The 26471-nt window shown below is 37.2% G+C and overlaps 1 protein-coding gene and 1 long non-coding RNA gene across 3 annotated transcripts in view; one reads left to right on the top strand and one right to left on the bottom strand.

Moving 5' to 3' along the window:
* Positions 1 to 18138, bottom strand: part of kcnq1.1 (potassium voltage-gated channel, KQT-like subfamily, member 1.1) — a 20067-nt gene extending 1929 nt beyond the window's left edge. Inside the window, exons 1-15 of one of the 2 annotated variants that reach the window (XM_049718836.1) lie at positions 17704 to 18138; positions 17179 to 17269; positions 14433 to 14559; positions 13882 to 13960; positions 13724 to 13820; positions 9058 to 9180; positions 8442 to 8552; positions 8133 to 8228; positions 7884 to 7997; positions 7099 to 7192; positions 4332 to 4458; positions 851 to 926; positions 362 to 456; positions 207 to 253; positions 47 to 108 (exon numbers count right to left, since the gene is read on the bottom strand). In XM_049718836.1, the coding sequence (XP_049574793.1) occupies positions 47 to 108; positions 207 to 253; positions 362 to 456; positions 851 to 926; positions 4332 to 4458; positions 7099 to 7192; positions 7884 to 7997; positions 8133 to 8228; positions 8442 to 8552; positions 9058 to 9180; positions 13724 to 13820; positions 13882 to 13960; positions 14433 to 14559; positions 17179 to 17269; positions 17704 to 17999 (1635 nt within the window). In that variant the 5' untranslated portion in view covers positions 18000 to 18138. The remainder of the gene's footprint in view (positions 1 to 46; positions 109 to 206; positions 254 to 361; positions 457 to 850; positions 927 to 4331; positions 4459 to 7098; positions 7193 to 7883; positions 7998 to 8132; positions 8229 to 8441; positions 8553 to 9057; positions 9181 to 13723; positions 13821 to 13881; positions 13961 to 14432; positions 14560 to 17178; positions 17270 to 17703) is intronic. The other variant, XM_049718837.1, reaches the window with a different exon arrangement.
* On the top strand, positions 18035 to 26324 carry LOC125967627 (uncharacterized). Its single transcript, XR_007480800.1, has 3 exons — positions 18035 to 18179; positions 23173 to 23317; positions 24675 to 26324. It is a non-coding gene; the product is annotated as an uncharacterized lncRNA (long non-coding RNA).
* The last annotated feature ends 147 nt before the right edge of the window (positions 26325 to 26471 follow it).

Below are 26471 nucleotides of genomic sequence, written 5' to 3'. Positions count from 1 at the left end.
AGTCAAAGAAGTCAACATTATGCCAAAATAAATGATAAACTCTTACCTTGTCCTCCATCCTGCTGAGTCGGGCTCCAATGGAGTTGTTTCCCTTCTCTTTGGTTCGATCTGAAAACGAGAACAGCATTTCAAGAAAATGGATATACTATAGGTGATCCTGCTCCAACAGTTAATGCATTCCATAGAGCAGTTAAATAATGAATTACCTGCTCCAGTCTGGAAAGAAGTTGTCTTCCCTAAAGACTGGTCCAGTCTGGAGGCATGAAATATAATGAGACATTCAACAATTTCTAATATATCACGTGTGGATGAGGTCATTGTGGGTTCCCATTTATTAAGGTTGTCAGAGTGACACATTTACCTTCTCTGTATTTCCTTTATCCGCACCATTAGATTGAGATGACCATGGGTGTATTGCTCAATCACATCTCGGACTTCATATGGTTTACGAGCTTGCTATTAGGATAAAGAAGATTGTCAGAGCTGTTTTATCTGACTTTTACAATTAATATAATTGACTGCACAACACAGAGTTCATTAATGTACTGTAATATGTAATTCTGTGTCAATAGTCATATTTACAAAACAAGAGGTTTTTTTTATATTGAATGGTCATATTTACAAAACAAAAGTTTTTTTGGTATGGATTCACACTCCATCACACTGAGCATGCAATGCATTTTTGCAATCTCAAATTTAATGTCATTAAACAATTTGCTTTGTATTCTAGTACACCACTGCAACTTCGAATGTATAATCAAATGTATTCCTCTCTCAAAGTGCTAATGTAAATCTTCTTTTTTGAATATACAAACAATTTCCTACATGCAGGTGTTCTTCCTGTACTGACCTGGAACTTGCTCTTCGCCACAAAATAGCGCATTTTCTGGATCACACGGATAGCTTGTCTATGGGACTTGGTTAGTCTGTTAAGAATGAAAGCTTGTTCATATCGGAGGGAAAAAAAAAACCAATCAACTAGCCATATATTATTCATTAATGAAAATAAGTCGTCGTAAAAATGTGTTTTATTAATGTCAAAAAATAAAAAAATATATTTTGGGCAGCAACAAGCCAAACAGTGCTATCTGGCTCATCAAACTTGAACTTATCTTGGCTCCCACTTTTTCCAATAAAAAAGGTGGTCATTTAAAGCAGCATATTAGACATGAATGTGCTGATGGACAATTAAGGACAATACAAAAAATACATTAAAAAAAAAATTCTGGTTCAAAAATAAAGAAACGGTAACTCAAGGTAGAGTGAAATATTTCAGATTTAGCTGCTGTAAATAGAGAGCAACATGATTTTCCACCAGAGCCTCATTACACTGGAAAAACAAATGAATGGTTAAGTGGGAATAAGAGCATTGTGTATTTTATAATGGGGAGCACTTTTGGCTTCATCTGGAACTGCAGTCACTGCCAAGCTAGAAATAGGATTAGGTCATGAATACGGTGCTTTGTATAATTGCACAATGTAAAAATAATGATGTTGAACACTGCATTGGAATAATATTTCATAATTATCTATCTACTATCTATCATGCACAGAGAATTTAAGCCTAATTCAATTGAGGCTTTACAAGAACAATAAGAACAATTTGCAGATACAGTAAATGTGTGTTCTTAGGAACTGAATAATAAAGCTGTAAGCATATTTATAACCGTCATTTCTTTTCTTTTCGGTATAATCATGTTAACTAAGATATATGAGTGATTATAGTAAAGAACAATTCCTCCAAAATTTCTATTTAAGAAAATTGATTAAGGGGATGCATTCACTAGACCTTGGTAGAGAAACTTAAGGCATTTTACACATTGTTTTTATCCTGAAACATTGATGAAATTTGCGTAATTTAGTGTTCAATTAAATTTTTTTGTTTTATTTGTACTCTATGACAGCTGCTTGTTTTTAAGTTTAGAACATTGATGGATAGTTTTATAAATTGGAGTTTGCACTGCAGTGATCTTTGCCACCAACACTGCTGCAAGCAATTGCAGCTCTGCATCATTACCCCACAATTTAGAAAGGAAGTCCCATGGGTCCAAAACTCTAGACCTCATTTGTTTCAATTAATGATAGATCCTTACATTATAGTGCAGTTACTTAACAGTTATTTCCTTTGATTAGATGCTCTGGAGCTTTCTTGTTTTATGTGCTTGAGCCACCTCACAAAAGTGCCACATTCCCTAATAAGCAGTTATTTCACAGCGATGCTTTTAGGATGACTACATCATATATGTTAATTGGAGGCACAAATGCATTACCATTCCATTCCAATAGGAACACACGCAGAATGAAAGGCAATACAATGTACGACATCAACAGCGGCCTGCTGGCCTTAGTAAGATAGCAATATGGACAAACAGCCAGTTTAAATAAATACACGAGTCTGGACCTGGATCTATACTTTTCCATTTTCACAGCCAGCTAACTAGTACTTATTGCTTTTTATGAAGAAGAAAGTGCGGCTATTTTGAGAGAATGCCTTCTCCTTTATTCACTGACTGTACACGGCACGCTGGGCACATCACTCGCATGCGTTTGTGTGACAGAGACAGCATGCTTCACCAGTTCATCCAAAGGTACATAATTAATTTTAAATACAATAAAGTATTCTAAAACAGGTATACTGTCCATCCATTTTCTAGACCGCTTGTCCCCACGGGGGTCGCGGGTGTGCTGGAACCTATCCCAGCAGTCATCGGGCAGTAGGCGGGGGAGGTATACTGTATAAATTGTATTTGGATGGCTTGGGGGCGGCAGGCTGGTTGTGTCTCATTATCTTAAAGCCCAAAAAGTTTTTATTTGTTTTATTTTTTTTTATGTGTGAAAGCTCATGCGCATTTTGACTTGTTACTACCTCTACACGAGCGATTAAAATTTTGACTCATTACAAAAGCAGCATGGACCACTATGCAAGAGTTCGGTCTGGTTCAGCCAGTAGACTTAAGGTAGACATTTTGCAGCGACACCAGTGTATCAACATTTAAAATATGGTCACATGATGTGTTTATAAAAACTGACATACATCAAGAAGAATGATGGGCGTGAAAGTTTGTTGTTATTCAGCTCAACTACAACAGTCCATCTGATCACTTACAGTATGTTACAATACATCAGGGGTGTCCAAACTTGGCCCTGGAGGGCCGCTGTCCTGCCTGTTTTATATGCTACCCTGTTTCAACACACCTGATTGAAATGATCAGGATGGTTAGCAAGCTTCTTCAGAGCTTGCTCATAAGAGCTGAGCAGCCCTTAAGCACTGGAGCTGAACATGATTACAATGTATAATGATAAACATGGGCTTTGATCTTCTTTTCGGAAAGTTTTCCAGTATTAGTGATTGGGATGTCAAATATTAAATGAGATTTTATTCTGCCCGAAAAAAAAAAAAATACTAACATAGAAGTCATTATCTTAAGGCAGGGGTCAGCATCTCCAGTCTTCAAGGGCTCCTATTCACAATGTTTTAGATGCACCCCTCGTTTTAAAATGATCATCTTGTCATCAAGCTCTGTACAAGCATAAAGATCCTGATCATTTCAGGGGTGTTGTAGGAGGGACACATCTAAAACACTGCAGTCTGTAAAGAATCGTATTTTCACAGTTTTTTCCCTAGTCTGGCTGGGGGTGCGATCTATACACTGGAGCGACTTATGTGTGAAATTATTCACACATTATTATATAATTTCACATGTTATTTTCACACTAAATCGCAAGAGGGCGCTCTATGCCTGCCGTGATAATTGTCTTGATAAGCGACGTAGAAGAGGATGCACCACATCTTCTATTTCCGGTGTTAGCGGAATTGCTTAAAAGTGACACAGAGGATGAAGATTTCATTGGATTTTGTGATTTGGAGTGACACGGATGGTTTGGTAAACTTGTTAGCATGTTATTTATGCTATAGTTATTTGAATAACTCTTAATATGTTTTGATAACATACCAGGCACGGTCTTAGTTTGTTGTTTGTGTCATGTAACGTTAGCATACCATACAATTATTCAGCCTGTTGTTGCCTGGATTCTATTTTCATTTTAAATTGCCTTTCAAGATGACATGCCTGTTTTTGGTGTTGGATTTCATCAAATAAATTTCCCCCAAAAATGCGACTTCTACTCCAGTGCGACTTATATATGTATGTCTTTTCCTTCTTTATTATGCATTTTATGGCTGGTGCGACTTGTACACCGGAGCGACTTATAGGCCGGAAAATACAGTACAACAAAATATGAATTAAAAATGAGCTCATATCGACCTTTAAAACACTAATTTCCACATTCTCACATGGAAATAACCACAGTGTGACCAAGACTAAACTCACTGAGATATGGAGGTAGCCGCAGTCAGTGCACAGTCTCGCTCCAGCTCCTGATCCAGGTTGTCTGCTGAACTGCATTTTGTCTTAAGGCCGGTGGAAGGATCAAAATCCAAAAAGCCAAGATTTTTCTCTACAAATGAAAAGCACACACACTATGTTGTAAACTGGACTTTCCAACTTGTGAATGCCAGCGAAGCAGGGGATACAGCATAGTCATTATATAGCTCTTTTATTTGTTCAATTTCTGATTAGCGGTAAATGAGATGTTCAACATCAAAACCGACCTTTGAGAAGTACATTGCTCTAATGGAATTGGCAAATGAGGATTGTCACACAAAAAAGAACTCTGTAGTGATGATTATAAAAATAGCTGTTTTTTTCCATTTTGTAAGGCTGAAATCAGTGTCATCATCTTTAATTGTCAAATCAATTTTCTAGGAATTTCGAGCGAGTAGCACACTAGGCAGGTGCCTTTCATCTGGAGCTGTATCCTCTCTGCTACAATTAGGACAGTGTATATCTTTTCAAGCAGACAAGATTAATATAATTCTGCAACTACTATGCCTGCAACTCAACTGAATGTCAAATTTAAACTGGAAAAAATGAATCCTCTATTACTTTTGCTGTACATATATATAAAAGTAACAATGAGTGCAGGAGCCTCTGTGGGATTTCATTTTGGTTTTGGATGTGAATGCTCAAACCAAGAATATTAATTTCAGTCTATAAGTTCTTCTTGTGTTGTCTAGATCACAGGTTTGTTAAATATTTAAGAATAAACTCATAAAATATAGATATCGGTATGCTGGTTGGCCAGTTCCTGAAACACTGCCAATGTGGCCTTAAGAAAATTAAGAAATGCTCAGCGAGCGAGTGCCATGGATCTGTTTGTGCAAGTGTGTGGGATGTATGTGAAACAGGAAAAAAAAATCTGAAGAAGACGTGACTCGACTGAGAATGGTGTGAAAAATCCAAATCTTACAAATATACTGTTAATTGCATCACTGTATTTAAGTTTCAAATCCTTATAAAGACAATAATTATTATTATTTGTACAAATTAAAGTGATACTATGTCGTATCATGCCGTAACAGTTTCTCCCCATGTGGTAGAGTTGTGGTTACCAAGTGAGGGTTAAAAACAATAAAAGTGACATGAAGTGAAGTGAGACCTGGATACAAACAGAAGCTTACCACCTCCTCCCACAGAAAGCTATGATGCTAAACCATGGACACAAAGATGAAGACAAAGGAGAAAAATATAGTTGAGAAGAAATTCATCAAAAATGCCAATAGACCAGGAAGCAGCAAAAAGCCACAAAAATCACGAAATATAGCACACAAAATTTGGGCTAAGATCTCTCGAAAAAGTTATCATTTTTGTCGCAACGGGATTTTCTGGTTCTAAAGCTGATTCAGCCCAAAAATGACTGCTTAAATAGCCCAGTAATGGGCAATATTTTAAACATAACACCAGCATTGTTAGATTTTTTCCTGGGGCACTTTTCGTTTTCTCACCAGGTCCGCCAGCAAATGTACTATTCTGTCTCCTGTTAATTCGGCTTATCCTCACAAGGGCCACAGGCAACTTTGGCTGAGAGGTGGAGTAAAACCTGGACTGGTTGTGAACCAATCACAGGGCACATAGAGAAAAATAACCATTGATTTACTTTTCAATGAACCTAGCATGCATGTTGTTTGAAAATAAGGAGGCAGTCAAAGTACCCGCAGAAAACCTCACGCAAGCATTGAGAGAACATAAAAATTTCACACAGGGGCAATAGAACCAGGACTCAAAACCACAACCTCAAACCTGTCAGGTGCATGTGCAAAACCACTCATCCACGGCAAGTGCACATGAGCGACTCATTAGAGATTGTCAGTGCATGGCAACTGCTGGTTCTAAAACACAATGACGGATACACAATGAGCTGCTGTGCTGTATTATGTGAACTCGTGGCAAACCAGAAGATTGGACCTGTTGAGCAATAAAAGCTGTCCAGCTTTGTGTTGTATGGATTGTATTCAGAAGAGCATTCAGAATGTATTATGCCCTTCTGATATTGCTCAGTATGTCTTTTCTTCTTTGAAACAGTCCCTTTTCAAGGCTTGAGGCATTGATTGTATTACTTTTTATGCACAGCATTTCAACATGGAATAAAATGTTAAGAAGAAATGGATGACACTCTGTAAACTATAAACAATAAGAAACATGCGGCTGAGAAAATGAATGCATACATCCAATAAAAATATAGACACAGGGTGAAAAGTGAAAATGTGCCCTGTGGTTAGTTGGTGACCAGTTCAGGGTGTACCCAAAGCCAGCACTTCAGCAACCCAAAAAGTGGATAACCGGAAAAGAAAATGAATAGATTGAAGGATGAATTGAGTTTGTGGGTATTAAGGTTTGACTTAAGTCCAGAGTTGTGAGCAAGACATACTACGACTAGTGATAAAGCATTCCCATGTCCAAATGACAAAATTGGGTTAAATGATTTACTTGTAACTTACTTCTTATAATTGCAGTATATCCTGTGTAGAGTTTTGCAAGTTCAGTTGTACAAACACATTTTTGGTTTGCTTGACCGTGTGTAATGTTGAGAATGTGTCCCTGATTTCCCCAGATTCCCCAAACCATAATACATTTTTACTTTCAGACTAAATATGCAGTTTTCACCCCAATGGAAATGTTATTTACGTTAACGATAAATCATTATAGAGAGTTTTTGTTTAGACTAGACTGGAGATATTCTGGGAGCATATGTTTGTACCTGTGTTCACTGTTTTGCATACATCAGAGCTCAAAACGTTGTTCTTCTGACTGCTCGGAATTGTGAGAATATTTGGGGAGGCGTCTTTCTTCTCCTGGCAATGAAACACAATCATCTCAGCCCAACAAAATGTCCTTGGTAAATAAGCATAGTATTGAACATGTGCATGCAAAACACCCATAGGTGACCCACTCCAGAGTGGTGGAAATTCTAATAGATTCTGCAATTCATTCAATTGTTTAAAATGTTCAGATAACAGAGGAAAAAGTCCAACATTTGACTAATCCCACTTTCCAGCCACTTGTTCAACAGAAAATGTGACACTTTGTGATACAAAAATATAGCTTATATTATTGGGTTTTTGGATAATACAGTGACACAGTCTGGGCAGTTTGCGTTTCCCCAATTTCCCATGGATTTTCATTCATGCACTTGGGCTACGTCCCACAATTCCCAACCCTATATATTTAAGACTCTAAATTGTCTATATGTGAGTGTGATTGTCTATTGTCTATCAGTGCCCTGCAATTGGCAAACTTACTGCTAGAAATTCACATCAAGCCCCAACATTGGTCATGCAGAAACCAAAAAGGCCATATCAATCCGTCTTTTCCTCCATACACCCAAATCACCACCAAATTATTCATATTAGGTGCTAGTCATTCAATTTTAGTTGAGTCTAAACTAATCTGTTGGCAACATCTTCAAAGACATTTGGCCATTTAACATGAACATGTTAAAGAAGAATTTATTGATGTTAAAGAAGTATTTAAAACAATACCAACCAGTTTCTTAGGCGTTGTGGTCGACAGTGAGTTAAGGGTTTGTGATCTCTTTCTGAAAAACATCTTATATGTGGCCGAATCTGAATTTTCCAATGCAAAACATCTCCATGATGACTGGGGAGGACAAACATTAGAGATATGATAACTGGAACCCATTTAATGTACAGTGCCAGTTGTGCACGGAAGAGCCACAATCACACCATGTAACTACAAATGATACTGGCTTGTTCATATTTTACGGCTGAATACCTGGATCACACTAGCAGCAGCGGGGATTTGTCTGTTGAAATGTTTCCGTCTTTGCTTCTGCTGCACCTCCAGCGCAAAGCCTGAGCCTAAAATTCCCTGTGAAGAAAATCAAAGCTAGTTACTGGTGGGCTGCAGCGTTGCCCAAAATAGCTCAGCCGTGGCCAAAAATGTTTGTCTAACAAATAAGTAGCTCATCACAAAGGTAGATAAAGTTAATTTACTTGAATATAATCATTTTTCAAGAATAGGAATGAACTCCAGACCTAATAAACAAGACATTTGAGTGTTGCAGTGCCTGCTTCCACTTACTGCAGGAAGTGCAAAGAAGGATATGGCAAAGACAGAGAAACACGATGCAATCATCTTTCCGATCCACGTCTGAGGAACGAGGTCTCCGTAGCCAACGGTCGTCACTGTTACCTGGTACATGAAATTGTTTCAGTTTTGTCAATCATATGATTAACAAAACAACTTAACTGAGCTCCAACTGCTAGCTTGGTCAGACTCTAAAAAGTGGACCACATTTTTTTTTGCAACAATTTGAAACTGTACAACTACTACGTGATCATGATGTAAAAATCTCTAACACAGTCGTGTCAAACATTGGCCCGCGGCGGGTCAAATCTGGCCCAGTGTATTTATATTTGGCCCATGAAGACAAACTGTGACTTTGTGTAAATACTAAAATTACAAATTGTCTTCACTTTTATGTTTCTAGCAATTTTTATTTCCATTCATCTTTTTAAAATTTTGATCAGTTCTTACTATTTCAAAACAATTTATTCAATAGTTTGTTGTGTAGCCTATACTGTATATAATATGAGACGTTCATGTATTTATTTGGGTTGACAGTCATAACTGCCTTCCGAAGGAAGCTATGACTACAAAAAATGAGTTTGACACCCCTGCTCTTACATATTCTTACCACTCCCCACCACAGAGCATCAGCGTATGTATGAAACGTGTCAGCTTCTTTTTCTGCCAGGTAGACAAAGTACGAGGCGAAGATCAGGCACAGAAAGCCAATGTAGAGTGTTGTGATCAGCTCCTGAAATATACATTCACACAAAAAGGCAAGGAGTATTTGAAAAACAAAAATGCAATTTAGCATTCAGTTATCGTCTTCGTGATTGACAAAAAACTTTACACTTATGTTTATTTCATCTAAATAGAAAAAAGTCAGTTTCCCTTCCTTCATGGACAAAACACCAATCTGGGTTTTAAACATATTTGGCAGGACAATTTAAAATATTTTCTTCAAAACGGGGACGAAGGATGTTCCAGTCATGTGGAGTGCATTATGCACCACATTATACACACTAGTGTGGTTAACAATTGAAAGCTTATTGACTTATTCATTTTCAAGGAAAGGAACATAGCACCCAGTGGAGTAGCTTTAGCGTTCATCTGGCAATTCTTTTTTCTGACAAATAATGCAACTACAATGCAATATAAGCTATAATATGTAATACAATATGTAACGTAATACAAGTAATGTGAGCGATTTCATAACATTTTGTGAACAAGATTAAGATCATTATGAAATACGCAATACAAGAGATTCTTACTACTCTATGGGCTTAATAATGATGGCATTTTCAATGTGCTAGATCAGAAATGGAAGTAGTCATATAGTTAAAACGTAAAAGAAAAATCACTAAGTGGAGCTCTTTATAATCAAATACATAGAAGTTTAGGGTTTTGTCGAGTTTTGTATGATTGGCTGACAAGGTCCAACAAAGATTGGGCCATTCTCCCTAATTGCACTTTTAGCAATTAAAAAAAAAAAACACTTCATATTAATGCTATTTTTGGTTTCATATACCGTCTTAAAATTTCACAAGCATTGAGAGTTCTGCTCTTACTGAGTTGGAACCAAATCAGAACATGTTGCCACATGTTTTTACAGCCTGCCACAAAGGAGCAGAGGCAGGTCATTGCATAATGTCTTTTTTTCTTCCTGGCAAAGGTTGTGATGTTAGTAAAGAGTAGGAAGCCTCCACCATCTCTAGTAGACCATTGGCATAAAATCTAGTAATCCCTTAAAATTCAACTCTTTAATCTTTAATCTCCAGATATCTTTTATTGCATCCCTACATGTCTTCCTGGAGTCATTTCCAAACGTTTAGTCGAACTGGCGACTACATTTAAGAGGCAGTGCTTCCCATCTGCTCCTGAGCCAGTGAGGAGCAACGGTGCAAAATGTGTTTACAAGCCAGATGCATGGGAATGCTATTTAGTGTATATTTAAATTAGGTTATACAATTAGGACTGGATAGTGATTAGAGTTAATGAAAGTGAACTGAATTTGAATTTGAACCCCCCCAGATGTTACAACAGAAGGGTGTTTGGCTAACTATTACTATAAAAACAAAACACAAATTGAAGATACACTGCAGCATGTCCACAAAATAAAATTCAGTCTCTCTTCTGGTACTTATATTGTGCTGGGGATGTGCAGCTATGGAAAACTAGTAAACTCTCCCACTACAGTGTGCTATTAGAGCACAGGTGTCAAACTCAAGGCCCGGGGGCCAGATACGGCCCGCCACATCATTTTATGTGGCCCGCCAAGACAAATTGTGCATCAAATTTGTGTGTCATTACTCGAATTGCAAATTGTCTTCACTTTTAATAATATCTTCTTTTTTAAATATTTGACCAGTTTTTACAAGTCTGATTTGAAAACGAGTTATTTGTCAGTTTGCTTTGTAGCTTATACTGTATATAATATGAGGTGCTCATACATTTATTTGGGTTGACAGTCATAATGGCCCTCCGAAAGAAGCTATGACTACAATGCGGCCCGCGAAAAAAATCAGTTTGACACCCCTGTATTAGAGGAACGGCACAAAACGTGCACGTTCTAGACACATTTAGTATGAAAAATTCTCAATCACTCTTAAACTGGGTCAGTGTGACTATACAAGACTTTTACTTTCCTTACAGAGTGGAATTAATGGCACAATGTGCAACAAATCAAAAGCAAGCACTGGATGGTCATAATATTGGATGCTACCTTGAATGACCTAATCGGTCAAATTGACAGGAGGTGTCATATTTCACAATCTGTTTAATTTGCTACAATTTCATTTTTTTTTTTTTTTTGTCTTGCTCAATTATTTATTTGTTTTGTCATGTAGCTTTGAGAGTGACTCAAAAGTGATATCAGAAGTGTTCACTGGCAAAGAAAAAAACCCACAAATAAAACGAGTGCATCAAATCGCACCCTTGGCAACATTCCATCGAAGGGAGGTGGTCTAAGCATCTACATTAATGAAGGTTGGTGTACTGATGTCACAGTGTTGTCACTTTTCATAAACGTTTTATTCACCACGGTAGTTCTCCTCGATCGTAATGGCGGCTGTTTACATTCCACCACACGCATGTGCGATCGAAGCCATGCAGCTGCTGGCTGACCAGGTAACAAACCTGCTGGACCAGGAAACGTGCAAATAACATCTCTGCAGACCCTTCTCACCCAGGTCACAGTCTGTTCAAACTACTCCCCTCCGGACGGCGTTACAGAGCGCTGTACGCCAAAACCAGCAGACACAGCTTCTTCCCCCAGGCTGTCGCTATAATGAACTCACACCACTCATAGAGACTCAGAGACATCACTGCGCAATAACATCCTGCTCACGCTACTTAAATGTTGTTAGTTACCTGAATGTTGTTAGTCACTTAAATATTTGTACAGAGGCTGAGATCAACCGGAATTAAATTCCCTGTTTGGCATGCACAAACTTGGTCAATAAAGCTGATTCTGATGATTTTCAAGGTATGAGGCATACAGGAGGACATTTTGCTGCTGCTGCTGCCAATACTAAATTCATGCTCAATGCTGAGCCATACCTCAGCAACGATGAGACACGGAGGCCAGGACAGCAACTGGGAGTGTATGGTCGTGAAATTGGCTCAGCCTTTTCATTAGAAGGGGAGAAATATCACCATTCATAACTTCTTTCCTTTCCTTGAAATTGCCAAAGCTCTAAAGGCCCAGGAAATCAGCCTGGTTGTTGATGAGAAACCTTACTGTGCAAACCTGACTGTCTGTAAGCCAAGGAAAAATATCTCGATTCGAAGCACTGTCCATACATTTCCAAAATCGGAGACTGTTACACATTTCAACAGAACCAATGTTGAAGTAGATGTGGTTGATCAAATGGCAATTTCGTGAAAATACAACGCTTGCCATTGATAATCTTTTATAATATCCTTGCCCTGGCTGCCATAAATGTTTCAAGCCTGTTCCAGAAATGCATCAGTGAGATGTTGGAGATGCACATAAAGGTTATCTGTGGTGGCTGTGAACCATAAGCAAAACAGCATGGCATTCTAAAAGCAGAGTGTCTTGGACTGGCTCTCAGCTGTCACAACATTTTGGAATATTCATATTATTTAATAGTTTTCATTGTTCAAGGTATAATAATGACACCAACCTATACTGAAAGCAAGATAAAAAAAAAAATGTTGTCATTTTTACAGAGAAAATGTTTACAACTTTGTACTCGTAATTGCAGAAGACCTATGTTACATCAATTAAATAAATAAATATCATAATTATAGTTTCCATTTGGTGATATGTGTTTTTACCTAATCCACCAATTTATTCTTAGATACTTTCAATAAAAATTCTAATTTTATGCAAAAAATATTGGAGCAGTCAAAATGACTGCTATGGTCATTATAGCAGTTGCTATAAGACTACAGGAGCAATTTGGGGATTAGCACTTTGCAAGCCCCGCGCTCAGCGGGAAGAAATGAACTATGAAAAGTGAAACTACTGTGGTAAGAGAAGGAAATCATCGTCGCATATCTCTGCTGATTACTACTCAGAAGGAAGATGAAAATCTGAAGCTTGAATCTAAAGCCCTAAATATTCTCCATAGTAGTTTTTTTTTTTTAGCCTTTCTTTCAATATTCTTGGCTGTGAAGTGTTTTCGCACATTTTGCAAGTTCAAAGTGTGGTAATATAAGAGTGTCAAATAAGTAACATGTAAATTTGAAAACCCTAAGGGTTCTGGACTGAAAGGTAAAGTACCGTAATTTCCGGACTATAAGCCGCGACTTTTTTCCAAAATTTTGAACCCTGCGGCTTATAGTCAGGTGCGGCTTATATAAGATTTTTTCGTGATTTTTGTGATGACTTGATCACTTTTATACACTCGTAAAAAGGCTGTGGACAACCGTTGTGCGGTATCTTGAAGAAAAAAACAACAACAAAAATACTATTTTGAAATACTACTATGGCTGCTGGTTATTCTGGCTGTGTTGTGACTATTATGAGTTTAGTAGGAATGCACGGTTACCTGCGTCAAAGGGCTCTAAACCCTTTCTCTTACTCTGCCATGTGACTCAGAGATTACACAAAGCAGTGCACACTCCCATGTTGGGTCACAGGTAATGTTTAGAAAAATATGTTAAAGTATGTTATTAAAACTTTTAAAAGGCTTTCTGTGTACTGTCTTTCTTTGTAAAAAACTCGTGTGCACGTGCGGCTTATAGTCCGGTGCGGCTTATGTAAGAAAAAAAACTAAAATATCCCCGAATTTTAGCTGGTGCGGCTTATAGTCCGGAAATTACGGTACCTGGTGATGGGCATAGACAACAGACCAGAGCAGACGCCATGTACCTCCCTGGCGGTCTACGTGCAGCATACGCAGTATTTGCAGGAAACGGATCCCCCTAGAATGACAACATAGGGGAAACACACCGACTTTTTTCCCCACAGCAATTTGACTCTTACCTCACAGCAGAGGTTGCAAACACCTGCCCATTGGAACCAACTGCTAGCACGAATATTGAGGAAACGACAACAATCAGATCTGTGCAAAGAAGAATGAAAGGCCTGAATAATTATGACCCTGCTAAATGTACAAAAACATCCCTTGCTGTACAACTATACAAAAAAAAAAAGTACATTATAACGACAGTTGGTATTTGGAGTGACTGAACTAAGAATGAGATACGGGAAAGTTTACGAAGAATATTTTAAATTAAAAAAGGTTTTTGAAATAATAAATCAAATGCGAAATGAAACACAACATAGACATCCATTTTTTTTTACTTAAATAATTAAATTAATATTGTATTACAATAACAATTAAAGATTCATTTTGTGACATTAAGAGATAAATACATGACAGATAGATACTTTATTGATCCCAGAGGGAATCTTCTTTTTTTGATAGATATTGCACTGCACTATTTTCTTGGTTTTGTGTGCCACATTGTGTGTGTGCGTGCACGCGCATTTGCATGCATGCATGTATGTTTGTGTGCGTATGAACTTCATACCTATGATGATTATTGGCTTCCTTGCGAATCGTAGTCGTCCACAGAAGCCAACATATATACTGCGACAACCTGCTGACCAAAGCCGGACAATATATTCCAACCCTAAGAAAACCACAACAAAAATCTCCTGGAAAGGGAGGAAGAAAATTTGAGTAAAAAGGACAGAAAATGTTGAACAGAAATATGACTGTACTTGTTGTCCTCTTTTAGACATTTCTATATTTAATTCCACTAAATATTTTTAAAACATCTCTAAATAAAAACACAATTTTGTCCTATTCTCAGATTAGATTTTTTTTAACCATTCCTCAACTTTTATCTTTTGCTGCCTTTTTTGTCAGCATTTGGAAATATGTTGAAAGCATTAATTTAAAAATAAAATATTTGAAAATAAAAACAAAAAAACAATAACGGAAATCAATTCAAACAGTTTTTGATTGGGTACAGGTGAAAAAGGCTTTGCAAATCATTGAATTCAGTTTTTTCCCATTTCACACAACCCCAACTTCAGATAAGTGTGCAACTATGTTCCTTTTCCCCCCAATTAAACCGGGAGAATTTAGAATCGTAGTAGTGAGGGCATTTCTGAAAGACAAACTATGCAGCATCGCAACGAGGAGTCTGACAGCTTTTGAGAAAATAATGAATTAAGCTGGACTAGTTTTGAGGTGTACAGTGAAAAAAAAAACAATAAAAAAGCCTGGCAAGAAAACGTCTTCCAATGTACTGTATTTGTTGTCATCAATTTCGAAATATAGTGACGCGTGATGTGTTGAAATTCAAATGTCGTTGCTAAACAGCCATGTAAATAAATCACTGCTATCCACACGCAACCTTGAAGGTACAGATAAGCAAGCTGCTTACCAAAGTGGCTTTTCGATATATAAAAGACCTTTTGTGTGTGTTTGCGGTGTGCGAGTAAAAACACTTTCATTTGATGAATGAGTTTCTTTTCCCCCAAATAATCGCACTCACACCTAGGGGCAATTTGGAGTGCTTAATAGGCCTACCATGCATGTTTTGGGGATATGGGAGGAAACCGGAGTGTCCAGAGAAAACCCACACGGGCACGGGGAGAACAAGCAAACTCCACACAGGGATGGCCGGAGGTGGAATCGAACCTGCACCCTCCTAACCGTGAGGCGGACGTGCTCACCAGTGGGCGCCTCTGGTAACAATATATTAACGCTTATTTATTTTCTTATTTATTTAAAGAAGAATGTTTGTGAAAATCAGTTGGACTTTAAAATGTTTACAAAAGTGTTTAAAAATAGAAAAAAAACTTTTAAATGTACAATACAGTGTTTAAAAATACAATAAAGGTTCACAAAAGTCTTTTATGGATATTGTAACAATATATTTTCTCTGGATCACGGATTTTCATATATCGCGGGTGGTCATGGAACCAATTATCTGTGATAAACGAGGGATTACTGTATATGTGTGTGTGTCGGTGACTAATAATACAGGTGAAATTTCAGGATGAAACTAAAATACACTGTAACTTTTACAGGCAAAAATTCTGACTTTATCTCAACCTTTGAGCACTTTTCAATGTCTGTATTTTTTGCGGAACTTGCTGGCGGTAAACATCAAAATTCGAGTTTGCTTAGTCCTTGAATCGACAATCGATTCAGACGTCATCATTCTGAAGACATTATGAGGCCAAGACAAGCGACAGTACGTTATTGTGAAGCTTCAAACTATATTGCCACAGGGAGATGGTACTTGATCCTAGAGTGTCGCAGTGTCATCAGCAGGTTGCAACAAGATAAAGAGAGACTGAAAACATCTTTGCCATACTGCTCTATTGTTGTGCAAAAAGTTCAGAAAAATTAAACCGTTTGACTATTGGTATCAATGTACGTCTTAAATATATGAGAATTTTCAATGTTTAAATTGGAAATTCTGTACTTTTTAACATAATCTTTTTCACATCATCAGGTGCAAAAGCTCTAGGGCTTTTGCAAAAATTACATGACAAAAGTTTAATTAATAAATGCTGGAACGTCCCTGAGAGTGTTATGTTCAAGTTGCTCGACAATTCATTTCCTGTTATGCTTGTTATATTTTCTCACTTTGTGCTTCAAACATAACCACTGTTGTGATATTTCCCAAACCTTATTCATCCACCCACATTGTCATTCTACCTAAGTAATTTGCATTCAAAGTTTGTTGTTTGAGTTTTCTTAAGATGATGATTTACATATTTTGCTGCGAACTCTTGCATAAAATCCACAGTGTTACTCATAATCTGGGAATATTTAAGTGTTGTTATTCTCAGGCCTGGGTGAATTTGAAATGAGTCATCAAAATAAGAAAACTTTGTGATACAGTTTTTCTGAAAGAAGGTTATCGTCTTATACGTAAAGGTGTTTAAAGAAGAAAAATATCCAACGGAAGTTGCTGTTACATAAGTGGGCTCAAATTCGGCAGTAAGACTCCACCCGTGTACAAATACTTAAAATGTGACATATTTCTTAGTTCAGTTCAACAACTGCCTCATATAACCTTGGTCAGGCACAGAGTCTTGTGCTTCTAACCAAAACAACATTGTGCAGCTCATATTTGAGAATACAGAGAAAATCTATATACAAGGTTTGACTTCTTGTGGTATGAAGCTTTACATTGACATTGCATTTTTTTTTTTCATTAACTATTTCCTTGCTTCCTTTGTGAAGTGGTAAATCACGATTAACTGATTCAATATGACAGTCTCTCTTTGACAATCAAAATAAAAACTCACCACCCAAAAGAGAGCGGGGAAAACAGAGTCCTGTGACGTGGGAATGGTTGACAGAATGCTGAGAATCAGGCAAGCAATAATTAGAAGGAACCTGATAATGAGAAATGCAAAGAGGAAAATTAGTGCAATACTTCACACTTGCAAGATTGCGAGAGAATTAAAAAAAAAATCAGTGCAACATAGGGACTTCACACTGCAAAATTGCACGAGAATAAAAAAAAATGTTTAAATAAAAAGTGCATGCATTGACGAGTCTGAATCCTTCATTTGGTCCTCATTATAAAGGAATGCATACACATCTGTTTAGCCGCACAGCCCTTGAAAACAAATTGCAATAAAATACTCATGTTACAGTTCTAAACCTTGATATAAGTTCTATGTGAGAAGTTTTAGTTCTAATTTGCACTGCTATTCCTAAATTAAATGTACCCTAGTGCTTTGTAGGGAAGGGAACTATGAATGTAATAAAGTTATAAGTGTATTTCCGTCTTTTGTTATTTAAATGAAAAATCCGATGACACTCACACGGTGAAGTGATAAACGAAGCACTTCCAGCCGGATGGCCTTTCCAAAAAGTTATACACACGTGTTTGGAGAGAGGCGTGAGTGAGGACAGGTCGCACCCTGCTGCTGTACAGCGACATGCGCCCCGACATAATGCGGGGCTGAAGTAAGTAAGGCTGAAGATGAATTGCTGGTGCCTCCATAGTTGATCGGTGGTTGTTGGACGCGCCGAAGTTGCTCTCTCCCAGTTCCCAGTCTGATGATCTCTCATCTGGAGACTTCCGTGTGTTCCCCCGAGAGCGTGCAAAATTCGACATTGTGTCTTCTGTATATTCTTTCACCACTTGGTTAACTTCCCCCCGCTTATTTTTCGGTCAATCGTTAAATACAGTCTCTATTGCGCAACAGCTACTCTTGGAACAACAAGCATCTTCCCCGGACAAGATCCAGGGTGGAGGGCGTGGCTTTTTGAGCAGTTTACCACTGTACAAGAAAAGGTACTTTTGTGTATATTTTCAACAAATGTTTCTTTTTTGTTTTCACTTCTTATTCATGTGAACCTATCAGACAAAAGTGTTGAAATACTTGCAGGAATATAATCATGCATTTGTGATTTTGATGCTTTTATCATTTTGAATTTAACTTCAATTATCACTTGTCTCGCATCGCTTTCTGTTTTATTCACGGACGTTTTTATCACACCATTCCATTGTACCTGTTTTTTTATATTAGCACTGACAGTCTATTTCTGTATTGCAACATTTCAAGTTTTTTTTTCCCGTGTGCAAATGTTATTTAACAATTGCATAGGATACAGATACTTACAGAAGAAAAGGGGGGGGGGGGGGAAGGTGGGGGGGTTGACAGAATTCTGACTTTTTCTTTTTCTTTCTTTTCTTTCTAATGTCTATACATACATTACTTTTAGATAGTGTAAAGTTTTTAATATCATTCCAAATTTTAGAAGTAATAGGGCAGTTGTAGAAAAGGTGAATTGTAGTTTCAGCATCAGAATTATTATTTGTCATTTTATTCATTTGGCATTGAGTGGTTCTGGTTCTGGACATGCTTTCTTGTGTCGTCCTAACAATCTGTTGCCACCTATTCTTGGGCATTTGCTTCGAACTGAGTCTGACAGGGCATAATCATAGGTAATTCTTGTATTTTTTTTTCACTTAATGGCCTGAGCAACAAAAATGTTACAATGGAGGCTCAGGGGAGACTTGTAGATTATTTTGACAAGGTCACTCTACACATTTCTATTGAGATTTACCAAAACAAGTCCACTGCAGGAGGTTTTAATAAGATGAAGAACATTCATGTGATGACAGGTTCTGTTGCTGAGATGATTTTTTTTTCGTTATTTAATACCATCCTATGTATTGAAGTGTAGGAATTAAAGCCACATATTACGAGAGTGCATAGTTACTGTAAAGATCAATGTTTTATTTGAACTATTTTATGTGGATTACATGTTGATAATATTTGGGTAGCTTGAAAAAAAATAATAAATTCAATATTTAGGCTTTGTAAGAAATGCAACAAACTTCCCTCAGGTCTCATTTGAACTGCTGTGCAATTACTGAGGCAAATAAAAAAAATGTTAGATAACACATAAAATTAAGGCCGACTTTGCAGTTTTCATGAAAACTTAATCTTTCATTGTCACGAATATGCAAATACTAGTCCGAGGAGCAAGCGGCTAGCATCTCATTTATTTCACGAAGCTGCCGCATTCACTGCCTCTGAATATAGCAAGAATTTAACCAGTATGTTTTTCTTTTTATCCCCACAATATTCATAGTTTGTTTGTGTAATTTTGAAGAACAAATATAAGTAAATATTATAACTACAGTTTAAATGTATTTATTTCGGAACAATATTTGATTCTGTCTTTCTTTATTAATGCTAAATAATTTATTAGTGCCCAATAACAATTTTTTATATCTTTAATCTTACCTGGTTTGTGCTTTAAGTTTTGACCCAGTGAGCAATTGACACCCTTGTGTCCAGTTACAAAATAATGTTCAGTATGCTGTCCATCAGTGGGGGCTGTTTGCGGGTCATTGCATTTAGTGTATGGGTCTTCTGTGGGTACTTGCCCAACTTAATCCACCTCATAATATCACCCTGGTGAAATTGCAGTTATAAAAGCAACAAAAATAAAAGATTATGCAACTGGAGCACATTTAGAGTCGCTCTTTATCTCATTACAAAAACATCTTACTCATAAAAGATACTGATTATGAAACGTAGTCATTTGTGCTGAGTGCTACAGATGTGTTTTGCTGGTTGAAGTTGGCTGAATGAGGACTCAAACATACGGACGTTATTCAGGTGAACCTTGCTGATCTTGTGTGTGTGTGTGTGTGTGTGTGTGTGTGGGGGGGGGGGGGGGGGGGGTTATGTGATTGGAAACAGTCCCATTTTGAATGGCATCACAAAAAAGCTTGTGAGCTGATTGGAGAAGAATGAAAATGATGAGAATAAATTGTGAGTTGTAAATGGTTAGTGTGTCTGATACTTGATTGGTTGATACACTGTGATTTGTACGATCGGTGGGAAAAATTAAAACATGCAAATGTTGATGAGTAAAGGAAATATTTACACTTAATGCTTGATGAATTTCTTCCAACCATTATCAACAATTATATATAATAAATAATGACAATACAAAACATGTGAAGGGTTGCAGATGAGCTGCAATCTCTAGCAGGTGATTGAGGTGGACACCACTTTAGCGTTGTCCCCAGTCAATAAAAACTTGATTGTGATTGTCGGGCTTAGATTGAGAATTAATCAAAAGCTAGCTATGCAAAATCAGCAATAGTATGTAAGACTGTGTGGTACAAGGATAAGGGATGTGAATAATTTCGGGGTTGACTGTTCTTTTAACAATATCCTGGCCTAACACAATTGTTATCTGACGTGACCATTCAGTCTCTGACATATTTATGTGGTTATTTTCCCCAACTCTTTTTTAACATAAATAGTATTTCTCTTTTACCATGAGTTCATAATACAGTGTGAAACTTATTTTTGTTGACCTCAATTCGTATTTACCCATTACAATTTGGAATACTGTAATAGGTCCTTCTGAATGCTTCTCTTAGACCAGGGGTGTCAAATTCATTTTTTTGGCGGGCCGCATTGTATTCATAGCTTCTTTCGGCGGGCCATTATGACTGTCAACCCAAATAAATGTATGAGCACCTCATATTATATACAGTAAAAGCTACAAACTGACAAATAACCTGTTTTCAAATCAGACGAGTAAAAACTGGTCAAATATTTAAAAAAAAAGATATTGTTAAAAGTGAAGACAATTTACAATTCTAGTAATGACACACGAATTTGATGCACAATTTGTCATCGCGGGCCACATAAAATGATGTGGCGGGCCGTATCTGGCCCCCGGGCCTTGAGTTTGACACCTGTGTCAGACAGTTTTTTAATTTACTCCATTACTATTATTTTGTATAAAACTGGTCACCCGCCCAATACATTTTCTGTTTTGTTCATTAAGGCTTTGGATGAGATACCTTGATTTCTGTGCTGAAAATATGAATCATAGTTCTATATTGCCAATGTGAGCTTTCACAACACATCATGAGAGGGATAGCGCTACAAGTCCACTGTTGGAACGTGGAAGATTTAGAATGAAAGTAGACAATGTAGACAAGACTTGTGCAAATATCTCCTGCTGCGATAAAGTACATCGGCAGCACAACTATTAAGTATTCAGCAGTGGGTATCTTGAACATGAGCAGCATACAATAAAATTTCAAGACATTCAAGGCCTACTGGAGTAAAATGTATCGTAGAGTGAGTGTCTAGTGATGCGTTGGTTGTGAACTGCTGTCTTTTTGAAGTGATTGAAGAGATTTGGTGCCGCTTTTGTCGTGCACTTCAAAGATCCCCCACATGTTGGTCCATATTTGGCGTCATCGTGGTGTGCAGGAGTCGGAGGGGTGGCAGCACATAGAGAAGGAGGGGAGACGAGTATCACAAGTTAACATTTCACAGCTAGACTAGATATGGATCAAAACCTGTAATTCAAAAAGGACATTATTGATTGAATTTAGACCAGCTAAAAGCAGGTCTAAGTTGTGGCACAGGTGGCATAGCGGTTCTGGTGGATTTCATTGAAACAAAGGCAGACGGATTCTGAGTACCCTGGTTGTGTGTGGTGGATGTCATTGTATTTAATTTATTAACATGACAACAGCGAGGTGTGGTCTCTCTAAGGCACTGTACTGTGTGTGCTTCAAAACGTAGGTGGTTGCATTCAACAAGTTCAAAACAAGATGGCACAAAGACTATATCGACAAGTTATCGGAGTGCTTTTTTTATTATTTCTTTTTTTTTAAGTTTTTCATTTTACATTTTATTGTGTTGAGTGTTATAGAGTGATTCTCTGTTAGCAGATTGTGTTTATTCTTGAGATTTTGATGAAAATCAGCCCACATTTTCTGACCAGAAATTTAAGAAATTCCAAAGGGTTCAGATAAATTTTTCTTCCACCGTAACAGCATTCATTCAAACAAAAGGACATTGTATTTTACTTTCTATTGAGTATAAGTACTACGGATACATACATATAATGGTGGCTATTGTGCTGTGAAATGACTCATCTTCAATTAAAAGAACACTGTGTGGGGATTTGAGACTGTGCAGACGAGTATGTGCTCAACTGAGAGGAATGTGCATATCTCTGCCGCCAAATTGGTTCAGCATTACAAGTGTTCTTTGAGATACTGCAATCAAATCTCAAATCGTCATGCAGTTATTTCCAATAATGCCAGAAATTCATTAACAATTTATCAAGTGCAGTCAAGATTAATCTAATCAAGATGATATTATAGAATTCATCTGTGTCTTGCTGGGACAAAATTCCTTCCACTGTGCTGCTCAATAGGTAATCAAGCATGAGTTTATAAAATTTAAAGTACTGTACTATGATTGTATAACATCACCTAGCCTCTAATTAAACTTTAAGAAAGGAACTATTTACTGACAAATTAACACCCTGACCCTATGAAATGCCATTACGTCCTTTTGGTATGCAAATCAGGCACATTCATTAATTGATTATTTGCCATTAGCATCATATATATATATATATATATATATATATATATATATATATATATATATATATATATATATATATATATATATATATATATATATATATATATATATATATATACATACATATATATATATACACATACATATATATATATATACACATACATATATATATATACACATACATATATACATATATAAATAAATAAAGACGTGTTGTGTATTGTGAGAACATGTTGGCCCTACAACTGGGATTTAATTTTGGATTTTATTTTTGTAATTTAACAATTGTTGTGGAATAAATTCAACTGTCAGGCTTAGCTCATTAAATCTGTCCACATGTGCAACACTTTGAGATGTGCATCATGTTGTCTTGTCTTGTCTTGTGCCATGAAGCAGAAGCCGTCCCATCCTGTGCCTTCTGAGATCACACGCCAAGGCCTCAAGGGTGGGAGATGAGCGGAGATGCTTATGAGGACACAGAAAATGAGAGTCAAAGAGGAGCAGCAGCGAAGAAATGAACATAGCAGAAGACTTTGAGGTGAGAATGTTTCAAAAAAGAACCGCAAAAGGGCAACATGACTCGGGTGTTTTGTTTGAGACTGCTTTATTCTAGCCTGTTCAACAAATCGGATCAAACACAAGTAAATTATAGAATATTTTTGAATATTTTACAACCTGAGTGAATCCACATTGTGCAGTGCATTAATGATATATTCCTCATGGCACAAATTCGTTATGACAAAGCTAACAATTGGAAAAAAAAAAAAAAGAAAAATCAAAGAATTCTCTTTCTGGTGCTGCTTTGGTTTTAGATCATTTTAATTATTGATATAAACTACAGAGCATGTCAGGTAGGGATAGATCTGCTATTTGTATTGTACAAATATAATATTTGAGGCAATTTACCATTTGTAAATAAATTTGATTCTATCTTTTTGAAATTTCAATGCCATTTGTCACAAAGAAAAATGAACAATATATTTATCATCTGGGTATGCCAGCGCATGAAATAGCCTCACCCCCAAAGCTCCTGCTAATTAGGGGACAGAAAATAGTCTGTGCAGACCGTTTTCGTGCAGGGGCAATTTTTTAGTTTGACGTGTTTGTGAATTTGGTAGAGACTAATGCTTTTTAAAAAAATATATATTTAAAAAGCACACTGTCACTATTGTTTGTGTGTGTGTATGGGAAGGGGGGTCCACGCTCCCAAGCCCCCCACCCCTAATTCACCCAGTCAATGTTGATGGGCTGCTCAATATCAGATTATTATACATGTTGAATGTGCATCTTGCTGGGATAGAGGAGGCCTACTTCAGGTTTGCGCTTCACCCGCTCTGATTTTGATGCAAATGAGGGACAGTGCGTGGATTGGCTGGGAAAAGTCCACTCCCGGCCCACAATGGCACAAATTTGATTGTTATGTCCAGTAAAATACCCAAAAAAGATAATTCCACCCATAGGCACAATTAGACTGTGCTTTGTGCCAGACATGTACCCGCAACAAAAATAGGGCCCATTGTGAGAAACAATCTTGTTCACTGCTCCCTTTTTCAAGTTATTCGGGAGCACGCTGCTGTCATGGCTTGTCACGTAAGCGGAGGTGGTAAGAACCTGGAACAAAGAATCTATTCAAATTTCCACGACTGAGCTTTTTAAAATCTTTCCAGAAGCTTAAGATGAGATGTCACTGCTGTGAGTCTTTATAATGCACAAATGCTTTAAGAGTGATCTTGAGGTTGACGATGACACCGAGCCTTTTACGATGACAGTTGAGACCACTTAAAAAGTAAATCAACTGGTGTTTTATGATCACAAATTGGCAGTGCAATTTGAGGGGCCGGGCCTTTCACCATCTTAAACAGTGTTTTTCTTTTCTTTACATACTCTTCCTTCAGGTGAGGAGCACCATATGAGTGTGACAAAAGGTCTTGGCAGTGTGCGGCACAAAAGCCACAAAATGAAATTCTGAGTAATCAATATTCTATTTCATCCCCCTGGATAGCAGACAGTCCTGTCAATCCAGCTGCTGGCCTACCAGCTATGACTGTAGCTATGGCTAGACAAAGACGTAGTACGTTGCATTACGTAAATAATGCAAGATTTTATTTTGGAGTCTTGGACTGGTAAGAATGATTGAGCGAATCTTTTTGCATAACATGTTTCCCATCCATGGAAAATCAGGACTAAAGATACACCATTATGACTGCAAATATTTTGGTCACTTACCATGCATGACACTATGAGGATTTAAGACTTTACAGTCACTGCAGCTGTGTCATTTTTTACAAGGTGGTCCATTATTTATTTTAGTTTGGAGTTTCAGGATTTGATTCTCTCAAATATGCATTTTTTTTTTTTTTTGTTAAAACTGGCGATCGTTTATTTTTCAATTTTTATTCTAATCATTATCATCATGTATTATCGTATAACAAAATAAATAAATAAATAAATAAATAAAATAAGTGATGAACTCACAGAATTGCAGCTAATTCCAGATGGCATTGTAATTTCCTCACACATTACTGTCAGGGCATACTGACAGGTTTAACAAATATGACAAAATGTGATTAATTTGTAAGTGTCTCTTACAAGATTTAACAAATACATTCTGTGCAATTTTGAAATAATTGCTTGGTTCATTTATTGTCAAATTTCCCTGTGTTGTCTGTTTTGTTCGTAGTGTTTGCTATCAGATTCTTTCAGCAAGACACAATTAGCCCGAGGGACATAAACATAATGTTTGGAAACGTACTGTGCAGTCCCATCGTAATGTCTGTCAAATATTGACACTCTGAGAAACTCAAAGTTGACTGAACAACATTCTTCATCACATATTTGCAGAAGCATTAGATAAACATTGGAACTCAAACAAAAAGCCTTATGGAGGATTCACCACATGTTCAATACAACTGAGCTCCTGTTGTCAAATCTCTGCAAGCCTCTCACACTCGTTTTAGCCAAGGGCAAATCATCATTATCATTGTGACAACCCTGGTAACTGGAAATTGACAATATTCCTTACTAGCTTGTGATTGGACGCAGTGTCTGTCAAATTATGTTTTGATGTTTTTCCCGACTATAAGTCACAGTTTTTTTCATAGTTTGGCGGGGGGTGTGACGTGTTATTTTCACACAAAACCACAAAAGGGCAGTCTAGGCCTGTGGGATAATTGGAACCGCAACAGACGATGAGTCTGACGTAAGCCACGTAGAAGAGGAAGCGCTGCATCTTCCATCTCTGAAGTTAGCTGAGTTGTTTAAAAGTGACACAGAGGATGAAGATTTCCTTGTATTTAGTGATTTGGAGTGACGCGGATGGTTTCGTAAACTCATTAGCAAGTTATTTATGCGATAGTAATCTGAATAACTGTTAATATATTATGTCAGGCACGTTCTCAGTTCGCTATTTATGTGTCATGTAACCTTAGCATAACGTACAATTATTCAGCCTGTTGTTGGCTCTATTCTATTTTTATTTTAAATTGCCTTTCGAGATGAGATGTCTACTCTTGGTGTTGGATTTTATCAAACAAATTACTTATACTCCAGTGTGACTTAAATATGTCTTTTTCTTTATTATTATGCATTTTATGGCCCGTGCGACTTGTACTCTGGAGCGACTTATAGTCCGGAAAATACGGGACAATAGAAAGGGCCCCCCCTCTGTTCAGACAAATCTTCTTTTTGGGATA

Source organism: Syngnathus scovelli, chromosome 4 (genome assembly GCF_024217435.2).
Source record: "Syngnathus scovelli strain Florida chromosome 4, RoL_Ssco_1.2, whole genome shotgun sequence".
Lineage (NCBI taxonomy): Eukaryota > Metazoa > Chordata > Actinopteri > Syngnathiformes > Syngnathidae > Syngnathus > Syngnathus scovelli.
Note: the sequence above shows the minus strand (reverse complement) of the source record. Positions and strands in the feature narration are given on the sequence as shown.